The 18,976-nt window shown below is 36.9% G+C and overlaps 1 protein-coding gene across 3 annotated transcripts in view; it reads right to left on the reverse strand.

Annotated features, from left to right (window-relative positions):
• TJP1 (tight junction protein 1) overlaps positions 1-18,976 on the reverse strand; it is a 50,203-nt gene that overhangs the window by 22,104 nt on the left and 9,123 nt on the right. For all 3 annotated transcript variants that reach the window (XM_009280337.1, XM_009280336.1, XM_009280335.1), the window contains exons 2-15: positions 17,615-17,739; positions 17,297-17,399; positions 15,564-15,843; positions 14,828-14,931; positions 13,907-14,075; positions 13,403-13,547; positions 6,642-6,778; positions 4,082-4,187; positions 3,100-3,250; positions 2,451-2,559; positions 1,552-1,771; positions 953-1,137; positions 720-815; positions 191-273 (exon numbers count right to left, since the gene is read on the reverse strand). In XM_009280337.1, the coding sequence (XP_009278612.1) occupies positions 191-273; positions 720-815; positions 953-1,137; positions 1,552-1,771; positions 2,451-2,559; positions 3,100-3,250; positions 4,082-4,187; positions 6,642-6,778; positions 13,403-13,547; positions 13,907-14,075; positions 14,828-14,931; positions 15,564-15,843; positions 17,297-17,399; positions 17,615-17,739 (2,013 nt within the window). The remainder of the gene's footprint in view (positions 1-190; positions 274-719; positions 816-952; positions 1,138-1,551; positions 1,772-2,450; positions 2,560-3,099; positions 3,251-4,081; positions 4,188-6,641; positions 6,779-13,402; positions 13,548-13,906; positions 14,076-14,827; positions 14,932-15,563; positions 15,844-17,296; positions 17,400-17,614; positions 17,740-18,976) is intronic.

Raw genomic sequence — 18,976 nt, forward strand, 5'->3', positions numbered from 1 at the left:
TTTTTTTTTTTTTTTTTTTGGTTTTTTTTTTTTTTTTTTTTAAATTAACCAACAGAAAGATGAGAAAGTTATTTTTAAAGCAAACACACTCATTAGTTATTCTTCTACATTTCAAACACTCAACACTTTACTTGATGATACCAGTTTTACTCTTCTTGTGTTAGAAGTACAGTGACGATAAAAGACTTACTCTATCGATTATCTGTTTTATAGTGTGAAGACGAATAATGCCAGAACTACGTTGGTCAGTACCAGCATCTCTTGGTTCACTTTCTGGTAAAGAGGACACAGTAAAAATCTGTTGTAAGTTTACAACATATTCTACGTTCCCTCATTAAGATAAAACAAACCATTTCATAGCTCAAATTATCAATTCAGATTGAAGACACTCCTCCTTCTCTAAAATAATATACGAAAATCTACCCACCAATTTGGCCATAAAAATCACTACATCTTTACAAAAGCACTTAGAAATAGGATAATAAGGTACCAAATTAAAATGAAATTTGAGAAGGCTATAAATAGAACTAACACTACTTTTACCTTCAGAGAATTATCAGCAACCAAGCAGTGAAAGAACTTATATTTAGTCTGTTCCTTTACATTGTCAACATCTTGTTAAACATGTTAACAGCTAAAGTAATACTGCAGAAACAAACAATCTAGCAAAAGAAAGTTGGCTATTTCATAACCGCAGAAAAACCTGATCTCACACTTACTTGCAATTTGAAATATATCTGGTTCTTCTCTAGCAAGTTTCTCTCGCGCAACATCAGCTATTGGACCAAAAATGGTTACAGGTCTGAGAAACCCAGCTAGAATTGAAGGAAAAAAAAAAAGTCAAAATATATAGATTGCTTAAAACAAATGCAAGACATTCTTAAATACATAGGCCAATACAAAGCAAACCACACAAACCTGTTAACCTGCAACAGTAAAAATAAAGCCATACCTTCCCGAAGAACAACTCTTTCATAGGCAGGAAACTTTGTCTGAACAGGTTGGGCAGAAAGATCTTCTCTGCTTTTTCGGAGATTTCTTTTTGAGCTACGCAAACCACGGAATCTCCAAAAATCCGCTCGATCTCCTCCTGCTGTCTTTGGAAGCGTGTACTGTACGCTGGCTAGTTGCTCAGCTCTAAGATGACAACGAATCCCAACCAGTTATCAAGGAAGTCAGCTTCTGAAGTAATGCTTGACTAGCAAGCTTACACTTCCAAAAAACCACTACCACCTGCTGAATCAAGCTTTTGTTGTTTCTGTATTACGAAGTACAAGCTAGAACTATTGAGGCTGATATCACATTTCAGCCTTGTCTCTTGTATTGAAAAGAAAGTTTTAAGGTTGGGGTTTTTTTTGGACTGTACAAGAGTCAAAAGCAAATTCATAGATCATATATTTAACTTCAATTTGTTTTAACGCTTTGTCACTTATTCTGACTGTCCCAGTTCTATAAGCCAGTGTCCTGCAAACAAGTCCAATCATTCATTATATAGATGCAAAATTTAAAGTTTAGTTTTAAAACAGCAATTTAAGTATCTTAAGATCGTACCTGTTTTTGTTAGGTATGATACCTCTTTCGACTTCCTTATGATTCTTGCCAATTCGAATTGCCAGCCACGAACCCAGTTTGCCATTGTACAGAGTGTCCACCACCCGGAACACTTCACCTTTGTTGAAACTTAGTCCATAAGGAGATTCCTTTTCATATTCAAAATGAGTTCTGATATAGAAAGAATCCCCTACATCAGACTCAACAATACGACGATAAACTGAAAAAAGAAAAAGAAACGCCAAAATAGGAAAGTGTTATGTAAGTTCAAGTGATGTCCTAATGCTCACAAGAATTGCTCAAAGCAGTGCCTCACCTTAATTCTCCTTGCTTTAAATATAATAAATAATAATATTACTTCAAGAAGCCTTAATGTCTCAGAGCTGCTCTATTTCAAGCAGCATAACTAATAGCAAACTCTACCAATAGAAATTCAACTTTCACAGTCAAAAATTTGGTGCTAGTGCAAGCTTAATTCAGTTCCCCTGGAAGGAATGAATCTTACTGGGAAAGAAGTTTGTGTGTGTATGCACACCAGTGTAAACACTCATTTTCAACAGCATAACTACAAGACTCTCCTGCTCCCCCCAAGGTTTAATGCGAATACTTTTGTCAGATGCTAGGGGTTATTTTGCTGGGGTTTTTTGTTTGGGTTTTTGGTGGGTTGTTTTGTTTTGGGGATTTTGTTTGTTTGTTTGGGGGTGTGGGGGGTGTGTGTGTACTGTTACAATATCAATCACTAGTCTATTTGTAGTAGTAACCTATCCCAAAGCCAAAAGAACTTAATAGTCTTCATAAGGTGCCAATTTCCTGCAAGCCAGAAGTTAGTCATCATTTGCTATACTTTTTATGTTGTTCCAAGCAGTCTACTACATTGCTCCCGATACACAAATACTTACCGTCTTTTTTCTTCTGTGCCAAAATGGTTACTTCTTCACCTTTAGGAAGATCAAGCAAAAAAAGGACAGCTTCTTCTCTGATGATATTTGTGAAGTCTACATTATTTACCTGGTATCAATGAAATAATCAGTTTGATTTAGCATATGATATTATAACACAGATTTAACTATACAATGGGAAATCTAAATCAACTTATTGCTAAGATCTTTTTGTTTATTCAGTTTCATACATACACACCAAGTGCATGCACCTCAAGATGTCTCTTGTACCTCTAAATATTCCCACTTTATTTCTTGGTAAAAGCATAGCTTCCAGAATAATAGGTAGCCGTTCATTTTATGTTCTTTAGATCAATATCATGGAGCACCTATAAACATCAGTAACACACAGAGCCCTCTGACAATTTAGTGACCCAACAGTTAAAAAAATCCAAACTTCATTAACTGAATTAGCCAAAGAAATTGGATGAAAAAACTTACTAACCTCCTAGCAACAGTACAGTAACAGGAGATTTTGCTGTTAAGTCATCTAATAAGCACATACAGAAAAAAATCTGTATAAACTACAAAGGCAATATATTTAATACTACAGAAAGAAAACCTACTTGGGTACAACAAAACATTTGTACTGTTATTGTTTTTGACATACCCTGAGAATCTGGTCCCCTTCCTCTAATCCTTCTTTTGCTGCAGGGCTGTCTTCCAGAACACCAGCTACAAATATGCCAACATCATTGCCACCTGCTAGTCGCAAGCCCACACTATCTCCTTTTCTGAATTTTACCAGTTTCATGCTTGGCCTAGAGATTTAGAAAATATTCCACTTAGAGGTGTAATATCCTGGTAAATTTGAGACTGAACACATGCAAAGAACTAATTTGCCTATCATTTCAATTAGAGGATATTATGCTACACATACCATTAACCGCTTATCAACTGCAGTATTACAACACACTCATTAGCAGCACTTCAAAAAACCCACCTGTATTTACTTGTTTAGTGGGGTTTGTCTGTCTTACACTTATAGTGTGATTTAAGTGAGGTACTTTGACACTCTTCCAAAAGTGTTCCTCCTTTTAAAGAACTGTGCAGGCATATAGATCTATTTTGGCTCTAAAGAGATTAAGATGAATTTGAGACGAAACCAAACTAGAATCTATTCTCATGTACACTAATGTCCATAAAGGAGAGCCCAGTGAAGCAGACTCATTTCCATGTCATGACTTTGCACATTTCTGCAGTGACCTTTTTCATTGCTCTCCAATTATTATGGAAGGAAAAGAATATGATACAGTATCTCTCCTCTCTCTGGAGATGGGGATGGGGCAGGAGGGGTGGGGGTGCACAAGGAGAGATAAACACTGCAAATTTTTTTCACCAGTTGATCATTGTAACTGCTCATTTCCATAGAAAAGTAATAGACTTAAAAAAAGGTATATTACACAACGTAAGTGTCAACAAGGCTCAGGAATAAACCTAAAGTCTTCATCCTAATATTTCTGAACAGAAGTATCAGGACAGCATATTGGACTTTACATCAGACCATTTATACAGATTATTCATCACCTTGGACAAAAGCTTGGTTTAGTCAAGGACCAGGCAAATTTGAATGGAGTTTAGAGTTACATTACCGAAGCATTCCATCTTCATGGGTTGAATTGGATAAAGGACCATCAGATGGACTGACTGGTAAATCCACATCTGGCTGACCTCCTTGTGCATACACTGGCTTTGGTTCTATTAAAACATCAAAAGATTTCAAACGTCCATTTGGTCATTTAAAGATGAGAAAGTAAAGCTTAACTTAATTAAGAGCTTAATGACTTCTTCAGTAGACTGCCTCTACCCCACTTAAAAGTGAAATATTAGAAACGTAAAACAACAGAAGACACTCCCACCGTGCCATTCAAAGCAGCGTGATTACTGGCCTAATTATTACTTCAGTAAAAATCCAAAAACTTCCTTTGTATTTCATTAAGTACTCTGAACACTGTAAAACTACAAGAACTAGAAGGCTTCATGCTCGCAAGACCACTTTCAACCCTGCTGTTTCTCACCTTGATCTCTCCGACGTAACAGTCATTTTCCATTGGCTCTCTTCCCTCAAGAATTCAATTCTTGACACGAAAATACGACAAACACTCGTACTACTGCTGTACGCCTTGAGGTCGGCAGATTTCAACACTTACTTTGGTCCAGTTGATGGTTCTTAAAGAAAAGCACTTACCACAGCTCTGCTGCATAGATTCTCTGGAGTCACTGGGAAGAAACTGCCACTGCAGTCTTCCCTCAGTAATGAGCACTAATAGGAGCTCTTCTCTGCTACATGGCTGGTCACGTTAGAAGAATTTGTATTTAAGACTTATCTCTGCACACTTGAAAAAAGTTGATTTCAAACTAGGCTGGCTTCAAACTAGTCTGATGTCCCTGATCTTCCCAACGACTGTGCTGTCTTCCTTTCAAATGACTGAACGGACTAGTTTGAAATTGGGATTTCAGACAATGATTTGGTAATAATGCCTTTTCTAATGTGAATTTTGTCCTTCCCATACAGTAACATAGCATTTTCCTTTAAGTCTTTAATGACCCTTCCCTAGCACAAGCCTCTGATGATCCCTCTGAACAAATACTCTCCTTCCATCCTCCTTTGACACAATCAACTGTGACAGTTGTCCTGCCCTTAGTCTAAGCAGCAAACTGTCACAGAATCTGCCAACTACCTTTCTAACCACATTTTCATTACAGTCTTTGAAAAATCCTCATTTCCCTAGAGTTTCCTGTGAGGCTGTTAACGGATTATGCCCTTTATTGCACCTTTTTATCTCAGACTGTATATTATGGCAAGTTAATTTTATCTGCAGACACAAATTTAAATACTATCTCCATGTACTAGCCTACATCTCCTCCCATCCAAATTAAGTATTTCCATGTGCCTCTTCCCATTTACCCAAGAGCAGAACATTTCTTCTTCCCCACTAACCATCAAAATCCCCACAGTACTTATTACTTGCTTGCCAGTCCCTCAAACCAATTATTAGTACATTACTTTGGACTGAGAACTATCTCAAGGGTCTCCTCTCCTATCCTGGCTAGCTTTGTATTACACTAATTATTAATCTTGAATGTCTTAGAAATACAGAATTCATCTTTCTAATCTCATTACTACATCCTTTTTCTATCTTGGCAAATATAGATTTACTTCATTTGCATCTTTTCATAACACCACTGCAAAAGGTCACCTCCTATAACAATCTTTTTAATAATGGCTGCTGCATCAGAAAACCTACTGTTCTCACTTTCAAGGTCTTTCAGAGTCTATCAACATCATAACTCTTCCAATTCTTCACTGAGCTACTGAATACCACATGCAGAAGTGTCACTACTCATCGCTTAACTCTTCAAATATTTTCAAGCTTGAATGTGCTTTTTCCTCATCCTACCCAGCCTTTCAAGAACAGCTCCCTCTAAACCATTTGCACAACTCCTCTTTCTCCACTTATAATTTCACCGAAGTGCCTCATTCTGTAAACAAAAATCTTACAAGCCAGCCTGCCCAGAACAGTGTCCTGTCACCATATCATCTTATGTTTTTCTTTTTTTTACACCAACTGGCTTTATCTGTTGCCATTTAGTTTATCCTTCCCTTTTGGAAAAAAGGAATGAGATTTTGCTCTAGTTTTATTAGTTGTACTGCACTTGTTAAAATGCCTTCTTGGTCCATGACTGCAGTTAGTAAGCACTACAGTAACAAAGCATTTTGAGTTGTGTCTTGGGAACAGTCCTTCTAAACAGGCTTAACTACATCCTTGTTTAAATATAGTGTGCTACAGTAACCCATAAGAACCAGTCTACTGCTTGACTCTCAGAAAAGAAATGACTGATTTTAGCCTTGCTTGAGCGATCAGGACAAAGCTCTTCATGACCATCACCTATAAATACAGCTCTGAACACTGAAGTCTGACCCCCATATATAATGGGCAGACCGCACAGCTTAGGTTTTCAGGACCAAAACTCTAAGATATAAGTGGGGTTATGGTTATAAGGACTGTTAGTATTCAGAAATAAAAATAATTAGGACATGGTCTGTTTTAAGACTTTAGAAATCATTCCACAAATATGCAATGGCATGAAGTCTTTACTGGTCATCCGTTCTCAACAACACGCATAATTAATATATTTTAATGTTTTTACCTGGGAGTGGTGGAGTTTGTTTTTCAGTTCTTTCGACTGCCACCTCTTCCACAGTTTTAGAAGTATCATCTGCATTCTTTACAGGTGTAGAGACAGCTCCTGGTTTAGTTATTCTCTCGTCTTCTCTGCTTCGAAGACTATATTAGAAAAAAAAGATTCCACTCTGCATATAGAATTGTTTCTATGACCTTGGTCTACTAAGACTAAAGAATAAATCCTGTCATTCATGAAGGTCAGGTTTGGTGGGTAAAGAATTACCAATTACTATTTAACAAGGTTTTGTTCTTAGACTATCATATTATTAATAATTTTTACCATTTCTAAATCCGAGCATTTTGTCCCTAACTTCATGTTAATAAAGGACTTCTCCAGATATGGCTATTTGGAAAGGGGAAGGACATGGTGAGACAGACTGCTCTCTGCTTCAAGCACAGAAGTCACACACATGCTGTATATTGAAAGCTATGTAAGAAATTGAGAAGCAAAGGGAAGAAGTGGAGACAAGCAGCTATGATGGTGTTTTTCTCACCCCTCCCTGTAGAAATCATGGATTTTTAGACTTAATTCTTAGGCTTTGCTGTGATCAAGCTAATTCATCTTCTCCTTTGTGTGGCAGCTGCCCTGGAACACAAGTGTTGCCAGTGTAGCTCTTGGTAGCGCTTTGCAGAGATAAAAGGTAGAACACAAACATGCCCCTGATTTCTCAGTCTTCAGAGAGGATGCGGCCTTCAATCCACAGCTATTACAAGACAGGAGTAGTTCTCATACACTCAGTCATCTATGTATTTTAGTAAAAAGACAACTCCCTGCTTCTTATGCATTTCCTATACATGCTTACAGTGTAAAACAAAGGCATATATGACAAGTTAAAAAAGAAAAAAATTCTCTTGTTCTTTAAATGATGAGAGCAGCTAAAGCTCAAAAGAACATAATCTCTATTCCTTTAGCTCGAAAGATCAGGTATTTTTATATTGTTATATAGAGGTACAGCTACCAGCTGTACCATAGCAGAACTGAACAGAACATATGCTGTATGTTGAAGTGTTAACTGTTATACTACTATCCGTTGAATAGTAAATGGTTTAATAGGGTCTGAGCAGATGAACATTAATAATCAGCTGGAAAAAACAAAAGCAGACCAATATACCAAAGAGACAGTCTTAATTCCAGAGCATGTACAGTCTTAAAAAAAAAAAAGGAGATGCTCAAAATATCTATTCAACTCCCAAGAGTTGGCAAATAAGCAAGGATATAAAAAGGATTTGAGAGAAGACAGACACAAACAAATCACAGCTTTATATATAATATCAGACTTAATTGCCAAGGAGGGGAAAAAAAGGTACTTCCCCAAAGATAACAACAGCTTGGTCAATAGGCGCAAGTCCATCTCTCATAAAGGAGAGGTCTGTATTGGGGGGGAAAAAAGAGAAGTTTTTCACTACCAACAGCTAGATGGTGCTACTAAGCAATAATAACTATCAGTCCCCATAAAGTACAAATGTATCCAAAAAAATCCATTATACAAATTAAAGACTGGGGTTTTTTAATCAGAACCGATACTTCAAGAGTTGGAAGTATGACTTAGGAAAACAGAACCCAGCAAATCTACTCATCCAAGATGTGTAAGAAAGAATAAAAGAAATAGTAAACATCTCAATACAAGCAGAATGTGCTTTCCTGAAGCAATGTGAAGTTTGAAACATCAGAAACAAAGCTTAGCTATTCAGCCAAGACGTACTAAGACTTTTCACTACTTTCTTCTGCCAGTTTTAAAACTGAGTGCCTGAAGGCAGCTAAAAAATACAGAATACAGAAAAATACTGCAATCATCACAACAATCTGGGAAGACACAGGCACCCTTGCATTGTAAACAACCATCTTGTTATAAGTCATTGGTAAAAACAAGTAGAGCAGCCTAATTTTTAAAATCCTTATTTGTGCCTTTTTTACTCAGATAAACCCGTTTTTGGGGGCTTCCAGAGTTGATAAAAATGATGCTAAAACCATTACGTCTAGCAAAAGGAAAAGTAAGCATTTATCCTTCTACTTTGTTCCCAAACTTCACTGACAAAAAATTTCTTATTCCTCTTTCAGACCCCCAGCATATTTTCATTTGTGCATAATATTAAGTGCGTAAGCTAAAAGGTTATGTATTTTACTTCCAGCACAAGACTAAAATATGACTGGACTCCTCATTCCCTTGAAAATAGTTCCTGGCTCATTAAAAAAGACACATACATTTAGCTCTTTAAATGCATACTAAGTGTCTCACAGACAAAAAAAGTCCTGTAGTAGTGTAAACTACAACTAATTCCCCTCTCCGCCCAAAGATTTTTGGGTAATGAGCACTAGTTAATGAGATTTACAGTAAATTTCCCCATGAGCCCTCGCTACCTGTTTCCAAGCATCTCCTAATGCTTAACAGAAGCATTATTCCAAAATAGTAGTATCTCTGCTTTAAAAATAAGGCCAAAAATACTGCAGTTACTACACGAGGACAAAGTTCATTTTACATTTCCTCTCCACACAGTCCAAAACCACTGTAATTTTATGCTGCTTTTATACTTGCATATATCAAAAAAGAGCATAAATATGGAAGAAAACAGCTCTCAATACCAGTAACTAAAATAAAGACACTGAGAGCATAGCACAAAATAGTCAGGTAAATATCTGAAGCAATATGCTTCTAGACAGGGCTACTGCTATGCATGTAGGCAAATACACCCTGCCAACTAAAAAGCCTGCAAAAGGTCAGTTCTATTCTACGTAAGACAACAAAGTTTAAATGGGAAAAAGCTGATAGAAACACAATTGTGATAGAACAAAAGGGAAAAATCAGAACAACAGGAGAGTAGAATTTTTCCTGATTTTGCTTAAGTTGTCCAGCAAGCACTGAATATTTCACATCGCAAGATAATGCAGGAAACAACTTGATGCTGTCACTGGTTCTAGGTGATAGAAACTTGTTAAAAAACTGACAGCTGCACTTCCCAAGAGACAAAAGTGTTGTTCACTGTGTGCACTGTGACACTATTGTTTAACATTTGTGCTGTGTCAGGGCCCCTTTACCTCACTTCCTCCCTCCCCCCCGCTTTTTTTTTTTAAAGTACGCCTAACAGAAGCATTTTTAAATAACCTTCAGTCACAAAATGCAGTCAGCTACACACTAGTGTGATCAATTGTGGCTATTGCTTCAGAACAGAAAAGAAAAAAAAGATTGTCCGCAACACACAAAGTTTGTCTGCACAGAAAATGTTCTGAAAAATATGAACGTGCAGGCTCTTTCCAAATGTGTTTTTAGCACATCTCAAACTGTTTAGCATGAGAAGACAGTAAGAGCCAAGAGGCATCTTCCTAAATACATTCAGAATAGGGTTGATTTTTGTCCTATATTCCAGTTTTTCAACTTGTTTTGAAAATGGTTTAAAGGACCTAACAGAAGCATTTTTAAATAACCTTCAGTCACAAAATGCAGTCAGCTACACACTAGTGTGATCAATTGTGGCTATTGCTTCAGAACAGAAAAGAAAAAAAAGATTGTCCGCAACACACAAAGTTTGTCTGCACAGAAAATGTTCTGAAAAATATGAACGTGCAGGCTCTTTCCAAATGTGTTTTTAGCACATCTCAAACTGTTTAGCATGAGAAGACAGTAAGAGCCAAGAGGCATCTTCCTAAATACATTCAGAATAGGGTTGATTTTTGTCCTATATTCCAGTTTTTCAACTTGTTTTGAAAATGGACAGAACAACAAATCTCTCGTGCTATATATAAATTCACAACTGTATTACAGAAGTCAACCTCATCCTTCCAGAAATAACGACCTCTACAGGAATTTCGTCAAGCTACCACGTCTTTCTTGATGAGGCTGAAATGTTAAACATACCAGAAAATGTTTTTGCTATTCCAGTACCCAGGTGAGGAATGCAGCATAGGAGAGAGAGTTCCCAAGTGGGAGTTCTTTCAATTGGTAGAGGGCAGTCCAGAGATGTAATCTGGCAGGCTTACCAGCACCTGGCTGTAAATGCCACTTTTCAGGACGGGTCACACCAAAAGCTTACCTAGCTCAACAACTTGTTACTGCCAGCAGTAAGACCAGATAGGTAAGAAAGGGTATATATGATACTTCCCCACAAGTACTCTCCAACTTAGGGTGCAGAGACCTCTCTTGCTCATTCTAGCTTTTTAAGTACAGCTCTTAACAGATTATACAAAGTTGCCTTATGTTATCTGACATTCTATATTTAAGATGCATTTTTCCTCTGCCTAAACAGTTGTTCTGCATACCTTTAAAATTATATGTATCTTTTATAACTATACTTAACCTTTAAAACATGATCTGCTCAGAGGGCTCCTCCTCAAAGCCAGGACATATTTATATCTTATATTTCACTTAGGACCTAATTCAGTATCAGACAGCTACAAATTTTCAAAGTCTCCAGGGCTATGAGTATTGAAAAGAATCCAGAGAATGAATCTTAACGACTGACTATGGGTAATTTGCAATCGTCCACAAGTGAAGAGAAAAAAAAAACAAACCAAAAGGTACAAGCATAACTAGCCCTTTTTATTAGTAGATTAAGAAGAACATGTTCTAGAATCTGAGTTTTAGAAAGACTGTTCGAGAGACATCTGTGAACTTCCTCTGGACTAAAGAAAACTAAAAGTACTATTTAATGCTTTGACAGAACGTTCAAATAGCAATTGTTGTGGAAATTCTATATCCAGGAAAACTGCAGGCGCACGTGTACATACCACTATGGAATACTGAAAGGTAGACAACACTGAAGACCCTACCAGACCCCAAAGTAATACTGAAGCAAGTCTGTCAGCAGATTTCTGTACTCTAGTGCACACCTAGAAGTGTCAGTCTGTAGTTAAGCTTGTATGAAAGGACTAAGAGGATTCCCCTGGGATTTCTTGCCTCATTAACATACAAACACTTGGCAGAACAGGGTCTAAATAAAGACTCATTATCTTAAATACATTTTTAATGTCCTCCTTAAACTCAGTTTGAGGACTTTTTGCACCTTTTCTTCCTCAGCTTGTTGTTCTCAAGCTTTTTTTCCCCTCCAGATTTTTCACCAAATTTTAAAAAAATGAAACAGTTGCAACTAGTTTGATGTTACAGCAGATTTGAACTTGCACAAATAACCACTACAAAGAGAAGCTGCTTTTAACATGTTTTTCTTTATGTGGCTCAGGGCCCGGATTTTCTGATCTTGAAAGGGACATGTCCAACAGGAAGTCAATCCATGCCAAGGTAGCTCTTGTTCATAAAGTAGATATAGCGGATGCATTCAGAGTTGAGATAACTTCAAAGTTCCTTCTCAGGAAGGATTTAATTCTTCTGACAGTGTAGTCCATAGGGAGGAAGTGACCATCTACCTAAACCACTGTAATAGGACAGGAAAGCACTAACACTAGGGTAAGTCAATCATAGTTTCAGTTTTGATGGATTTCCCCCCCCCCGCCACGAGCCCTTTTCACACTGCATTAGAAACGCATGTCAAGAAATAAAGGTTTTAAATCTGACAGAGACCTCACAACCTTCACAATCAAATCCCTGCATCTGGGACCCTGCTTTTAAGTTTTTCCCACTAATATGGGGTTCCTACTTGAAAACAAACTTTCATGCCTTGTGGTCCCTCCAAACAACATACATGGAAGAGAAGCAAAAATGTCTGTATTCCATAACCCCAATCAGTACAGGCAGGTTAAGATCTGTCTTGCAGTTTTATTATCCCTTAAAAGACTAAAAACCTTGAAGGTATAAGTGTTACTTTCTCCTTCGGCAAACAAAATGTTATTAATAGCCAATCAGGCATATCTTAGTTTTATGGAACAGCCAGCTGCAATTTGTTTTTCAGAATTTTTGACAGCATCTGAAAATCTTCAAATACAGGCTCTGAATTTGGAATTTGTAACAGATCAATTCTAACTTTTTTTCTATCATCTATGAACACTCAGAAGGTAAACTTTTCTCTTACAAATATTTAGTAGAATCTAAAATCCAACATAGAAATTCTATGTCAATAAATTAAAATATCAATTTCTAACAAACTGTGGAAATGCAAAACAGGACAGATTTATGTTATTCAAGACTAAAGTTTCACATGGCAGAAGAAAAAATTCCAAACCATACAATAGGTTACTTCTCTCTGAATTCATATAAAATTAGGCTTACCTACTTCAGAATTATCATGAATGTCCCACTACAAATTTCAAATATTAAAAACTACGTTCCAAAAGCTAAATCTGCTGTGCAATACACCTTATTTTGTAGGCATTAAATGTATTCAGAAACATAAGATAACTTTAAAGAAGGCTAGTGAGGAAAATAAAAAGCCTATGCCTAAATAAAGCAAGATTTCAACAAGTTTACCCAGGTTGGACATTTAATGGGAACTGTGCTACTAGTCATCTCAAATATCCTTGCAGCTAACTGCTTTCTAAAACCAAAATGTAATTGCATATGCTTCAATAACATATATCACTATCAAACTTAAATTGCCATTCATACAACCATGCTCTAAGACTATGTTTAAAAAAGGGGTAACACTGAAGTTAAAGCTTCAATTTCTCCTGAAGTCTAAGAAAATTTGGATCATTATCAGCTGCATCTCTTGAGAGAAAGAATGCTGTATTACTACTACCATAGCTCTGTATCACATTTGTCACACTGTATAAATCCAAGCACTCCTACAACTTATATGTCACATTAAATAGTTGATTTAAAAATAATACAACGCTGCCGTCACCTGCCGTTGCTGGGCTGCTGTGGAGAATGTCTGGAATGGTCTGAAGGCTCTGACCTCTGGTCAGGAGATCGTGAACGACTGCGGCGGGGCCTGTCATGTGATCGGTTGGAATGATCTGATGCCAGCGACTGAATTTCTGAAATGTCTGTTAAATAAAAGTTGTTTTTTCATGAAATGATTGTAATTAAAATGGTGGCGTGACCTGCTCAAATGGAAATAAGCTTTTGCAGAGAATTTTTATGAAGATGTTAAGTCTATGTTTATTATTTCAAAACAACTAAACTTAATATTCCTGAAAGAATAATTGCAAGAATAAGAACTATCTTTTTGTCCACTGTTTTTGAAGGTATGGATTTCAATCGCATTCAGACAAGATTTACCCTTATGACAATCTTACTTCTAACTCTTCTCCTCCCCACCCTCTCATCCCACTTAGGTATTTCACATCTTCACAACACAGGGAATTATTCTCTCCCTTTGGAAATCAAGTTTATTTTTACTCACCATCTCTTTCCGAAGCATTAGCAGAATGAATACTGTCAGAAAGATCAGGGACATTCAACAGCGTAGCTCGTTCATCTCGCTGAACAACCATCTTCAACTTGCCTTTTGACCTTTCTATTAGTGTTTTTGCATCTGCTAAGGACATATTTTCCGTCACTGTGCCATTTATCTGGAACAGAGTAAGAAAAGAGCAGATATAAACTTACTGAAAAAACTCAACAGTGAGTCTCCAGTAAAGATAGTGGTTTTCTGTCTGACGATATTTAGAAATAGCTAGAGATATTTATCAAATTACCACAACACAATGGAATACTATTGGGCTCATTCAAACTATAACATAATATAGAAAATTATTTTCATCTTTCAAAGACAAAGCCTCTACCACAAAACTTTTAAAATATTAGTTATGTTTTTTGAACCAGTACTGCTATACTCAGCAGAGTAAGGAATGGTATATTTTTCTGCACCAACACATTTACAGCAGTATCTTGAAATAAAGTTTGTTAGTATGACTTAAAAGTCCCTAGGTATATTGATTTCTACAAAAAACAAAATTTAACCTGAAGGCAAGTTCTAGTGTTGCTCAACAGCACAATTCCACAACATTATATTGTATAACTACGCATGTAGGGCCAAAGTCTCATACGATGCCAAATGTTTTCTATTATGCATTTACAGTGGGCACTATTTGTCTGAATAAGGCCTAGGGAATAAAACCGAAAAAACAAAAAGGCTTCATAGTTTTCCTTCCCTTAGAGAGGCTGATTGATACTTAAATTAATTGATCTTTGAAATAATTTAATAAAAAAAAAGATACATCTTCTACTAACAATAATTATGGAATTAAGAGATAGCTAATTCTAAGAACAGTTATATCAATGAGTTTTCCCTTTGAACAAACACCACCACTATTTACTATACCTTCAGCACAACATCTCCTTCCTGAATATTGCCATCTCTTGCTGCCAGGCTATCCTGCGATATTTCTTTCACAAATATGTGGCTTGCCAACCGTAGACCATACTCTTGATATAATAGCAATAAAAGAAAAAAGAAAACTGATGAAGCTACAGTAAAAAAAAAAAAAAAAAAAGGAGGGAGGTATCCAAAAATTTACAACACTGCTTTACACAACATTTACACTGGAAACACAAGGAGGAGAGTGAACTTGGCACATGAAGGGCTGTAGTGGAATTACGCTATGAATTTACCATTATATCAATTTCTTTTCTAACTCTGCCTCTAATCATAGCCGTTGTTTAATAGCTTAATTTAGATGCTACCTACAGTTTTCCCTCTTTCAAACAAGACAGACACTGAAGACTCAACTGAAGTATATGGAAGGATACTGAAGTATCCTACATACATATGGAAGGTACACAGCCACTGACGACCAGATGTCAGGTGCACAGTTGGGATTTGTTTACGCTATATAATACTTTACCCTTAATTAAGCACATGTATTTTGGAATATGAAAAATACCACCAGAAATACAATAGCAGTTCTTAAGTTTTCAGCTAGCTACTGGTAAAATGGGCAAACAAACTATTAACAGCACTGTTCATACAGTCCATGAAGCCCTTAATACAACATCGACTGAAGCAGTTGGCCTGTAAAGACCAGCAAGTCTTACCAAGAGAATTACATACAAGTTACCTTCATTTTTCCTCGATTTCACCAGTGTTACTTTGGTAGGTTTTGCAGGCTGACTGGAAGTAACCGACCTTCTGTCTGATCTCGGTGATAAGCTTCTCTCTCTGCTAGCGCTTCGATCTCTTACCCAGCTCTTCTCATGCCTTCTGTTGGCACTTGGACCACCACGGCTGCTTCTTGGATCGCGTATCTCTTCATCATAGCTATCGTCCTCATTTTCAGACACTGGTTCAGGTTCTGGTCGAGCCACTGGAATCTGAATTTTCTTCATCCTTCGGATAGTCTACAACCAAACACTAGTTATCAGCCTTCTGGCTGTGCAATGCTCATGGTGTTACTAAATGTCAGAAGCCAAGCTAATCCCAAAACTCAAAAGAAAACATACAGATGTATTTGTGAATGCTCTGAATTCTTGCATCCTCATTATAAAATCCTATCCAATTAATACAGGAGACTCATCAATACAGATTACTAGAAACCTGTTTTTGAGGGGAGGGGTATGTTTGTTTTTACAGTTGTTTTAGTCCTTTTTTGCTTCTGCAAAAGTGGAAAAAGGATAATAACAACAGTGATTGTAGTATAACGCAATATTCTGTCTTCACAGAGCTGCATATTTGAATGCCCTCTCTCTTTGCTTAAACCCACATATCAGTTACTGGCACTGCTAAAAACTTCTTTTGCTAACATGTGATCTACTGTATACTCAGTGTGTTATTGACAGTAATTCTCCTCAACTTTGAAGCCTCCCAATCTTCCAAAGCAATGTTTATGCAAGCCACAGAGGAAAGGGAACATTCCCGCTGAAAGTTCAAAGTTGGTTTGCACTAACATAGACAGCTGTTTCCAGAATAAGACCCAACCCTGTTTAGAGATTTACGTGCTGTGTTACAGAACTGAACCAAGTTATACCATTAATTGCTTTTCTCTACATAAATCTACACACCAAATACTTCAGATACTGAAAGCCCTGCACAGCTTGCCACACATTTTGTTTTGTGTAAACTTTAAAGAATTGCTAAGTCTACAAATGTAGAACACAACACAATTTTTTGCAACTTTATTAAAGCACATGAGCACTAGAAATCTGTCAGCACAAAAGCTTTCCTACAAGCCCTAGAAGTCTGTTTTCCTGAATTAAGAAATTGTTAAACATTGTGCATTTGTGTTCTATTTTTTGTAACATAAATCTCAAAACTTCTACAGAAAGCCAGATTACTACCCTTTAGTGATGACCTGTTTTGTTTTCAAAGTTCAAAAGCCAACCACTTTGAATAAGCCTACAAGATTATAGGAATTAAGATAATTATACTTTATTTTGGCAAACTGTTTACTGAGCATAACAAGAACTATGTTAGTGCCTGAACAGTTGGTAAAGTCCTTTAGCATACACCAGCCTTTGAAAAATTTGATAGAAGTGCACTCAAGAAAGCAAAGAAATATTAAACAAAGCTGAGAATTGAGCTTTTGGCAAACGGAGAACAACTTTACCATAAAGAAAATGAGTCTGAAGTATCCAGTTCCACACTACCCAAACATCATCATTCACATTTTAAAAAAACATGAGTGACCCACATGATAAACATGTCATGATCATCACTTAAACCTGAAGCATCACACAGGTATTATGCAAGTACCTTGCATCATGCAAGTATTTCATAGCAGACATTACACCATTTCACTTTTGCTCTGTAACTATGGGATTTAAGTAAGCTTAAATCTTCAAGACATTCACTTACAATTTTGGCATTCTTCCCACTTTTCCTCAGCTGCTGAACAGCAAATGCGTGCTCGACATTATCCATTGAAACTCCATTAACCATTGCAACACGATCATTTTCTCTAAATGAAAAACATCACAATGCACAGTATAAATACTTTATGCCAAGGGGAAAATATTGGGGAATGAGTGTCCCTGAACCTGTATTATAAACCTACTATACAAACAGTTACAGATAGATATCTTGAGAGCAATTGAGAACAATTAGAAGGTTAAGCTACCACTGACAAAGATGAATGCCCCCCAAATCAGAAGCCAGGTATAGTCTGGCACTTACTGTAGCAGTCCTTCTGCTGGGCCTCCTTTCAGCACATCAGAAATAACTATTGATGTCTCACCACTCTGAAAGTGAGGATTATCTCTTCCTCCAGATATTGCAATACCAAATCCAAATCCAGGGGCCTATAATGTAACGAGAAATATTTTTACTTTCTAATATTTACATGGTCACAATTCACATTCCTGTGTCAAACACAAAAAGGTCCTATGGGATGAATACAACTTTTTGGAAGAAAGAAGGATCAATGAACCATGCAATGCTATGCAATCCAAGAACAGGAGAGAGATTAAAAATAAATAAAAAAACACTTTTGTAAGGCAGAGAGTTTCAGACTAACTACCCAATCTCTCCCAAGAGAAAAGTATTTGCGTTCCCATTTGGATTTTTGTGGCCTGGCCTCAGGTGGTCATTAGTAACACCTCAATCTTCAGAAGTACAACATAGTATACCACTGTGTTGAGATACTGATTCAAACCCATATCACTTCCTGCAACACTTTCTTTGAGGTTTCACATTATGGTATTTACCCAGCTTGACCTCACTTAGCTCAGGAACTGACAGGATCGCAGCACACAGTAGTATGACTGCAGGCTCAGTTCTTAGGAATAATACCAAGATCTTGTACCATTAAATACATCAAAACCTTGTCAGCACTTGCAAATCATCTGCATCTTAACAAAAGTAATTTGCTTCAATCTTTTCCCTCTAGGGTGACCTGCCACTACAGCAAGGTCAATGCCTCTGAAAAGTTATTCCTGTTAGATATTTCAAGATACAACAATGATGCTTACATTTCTGCCTGGAAGCAGTGAGGGTGGCAAATAAACTTTCCAAATACAACTGATCTGCAAACTATCTAGCTCTTCCATTATTGCCCAGAAAACAGTCAGAAGGATATTACCGTTTAAATGCTGTATTTTGCTCAAGAATTTATTCTGAAATTTTTGGCTATGCATAATACAGTCACTGGATGGAAAAGATCAGGTTTCAGTCAATTCCTCCTCTCCATTTCACACAGCATACACTCCATGCTGGCAGACTTATCCCTTTCTTTTTCAGACTTTTCGACAAACATGACCCAGCTTTAGCAATGAGTTTCATAACCTTACAGTGACAGCAGAAGCAACATGGCAGTGTGCATCTGGCTGTAAGACACATGACATTCAGCTTTTCAGACAGTAATTACTGCTCAAAAAACTTGTTTTCTATTTCCCCCCAAAACAGAGATGATAAAAAAAGATAGTCCAGATTTAGCCTGTAAGCAGTGAATAGGACCATACAGTATTAAAACAAAGATTTTTTTTTTTTTTTTTTGCCTCGGTCTTCACCAGCAAGTGCTCAAGCCTCACCGCCCAAGCC

The sequence above is a fragment of the Aptenodytes forsteri genome, unplaced genomic scaffold (assembly GCF_000699145.1).
Source record: "Aptenodytes forsteri isolate BGI_AS27 unplaced genomic scaffold, ASM69914v1 Scaffold83, whole genome shotgun sequence".
Lineage (NCBI taxonomy): Eukaryota > Metazoa > Chordata > Aves > Sphenisciformes > Spheniscidae > Aptenodytes > Aptenodytes forsteri.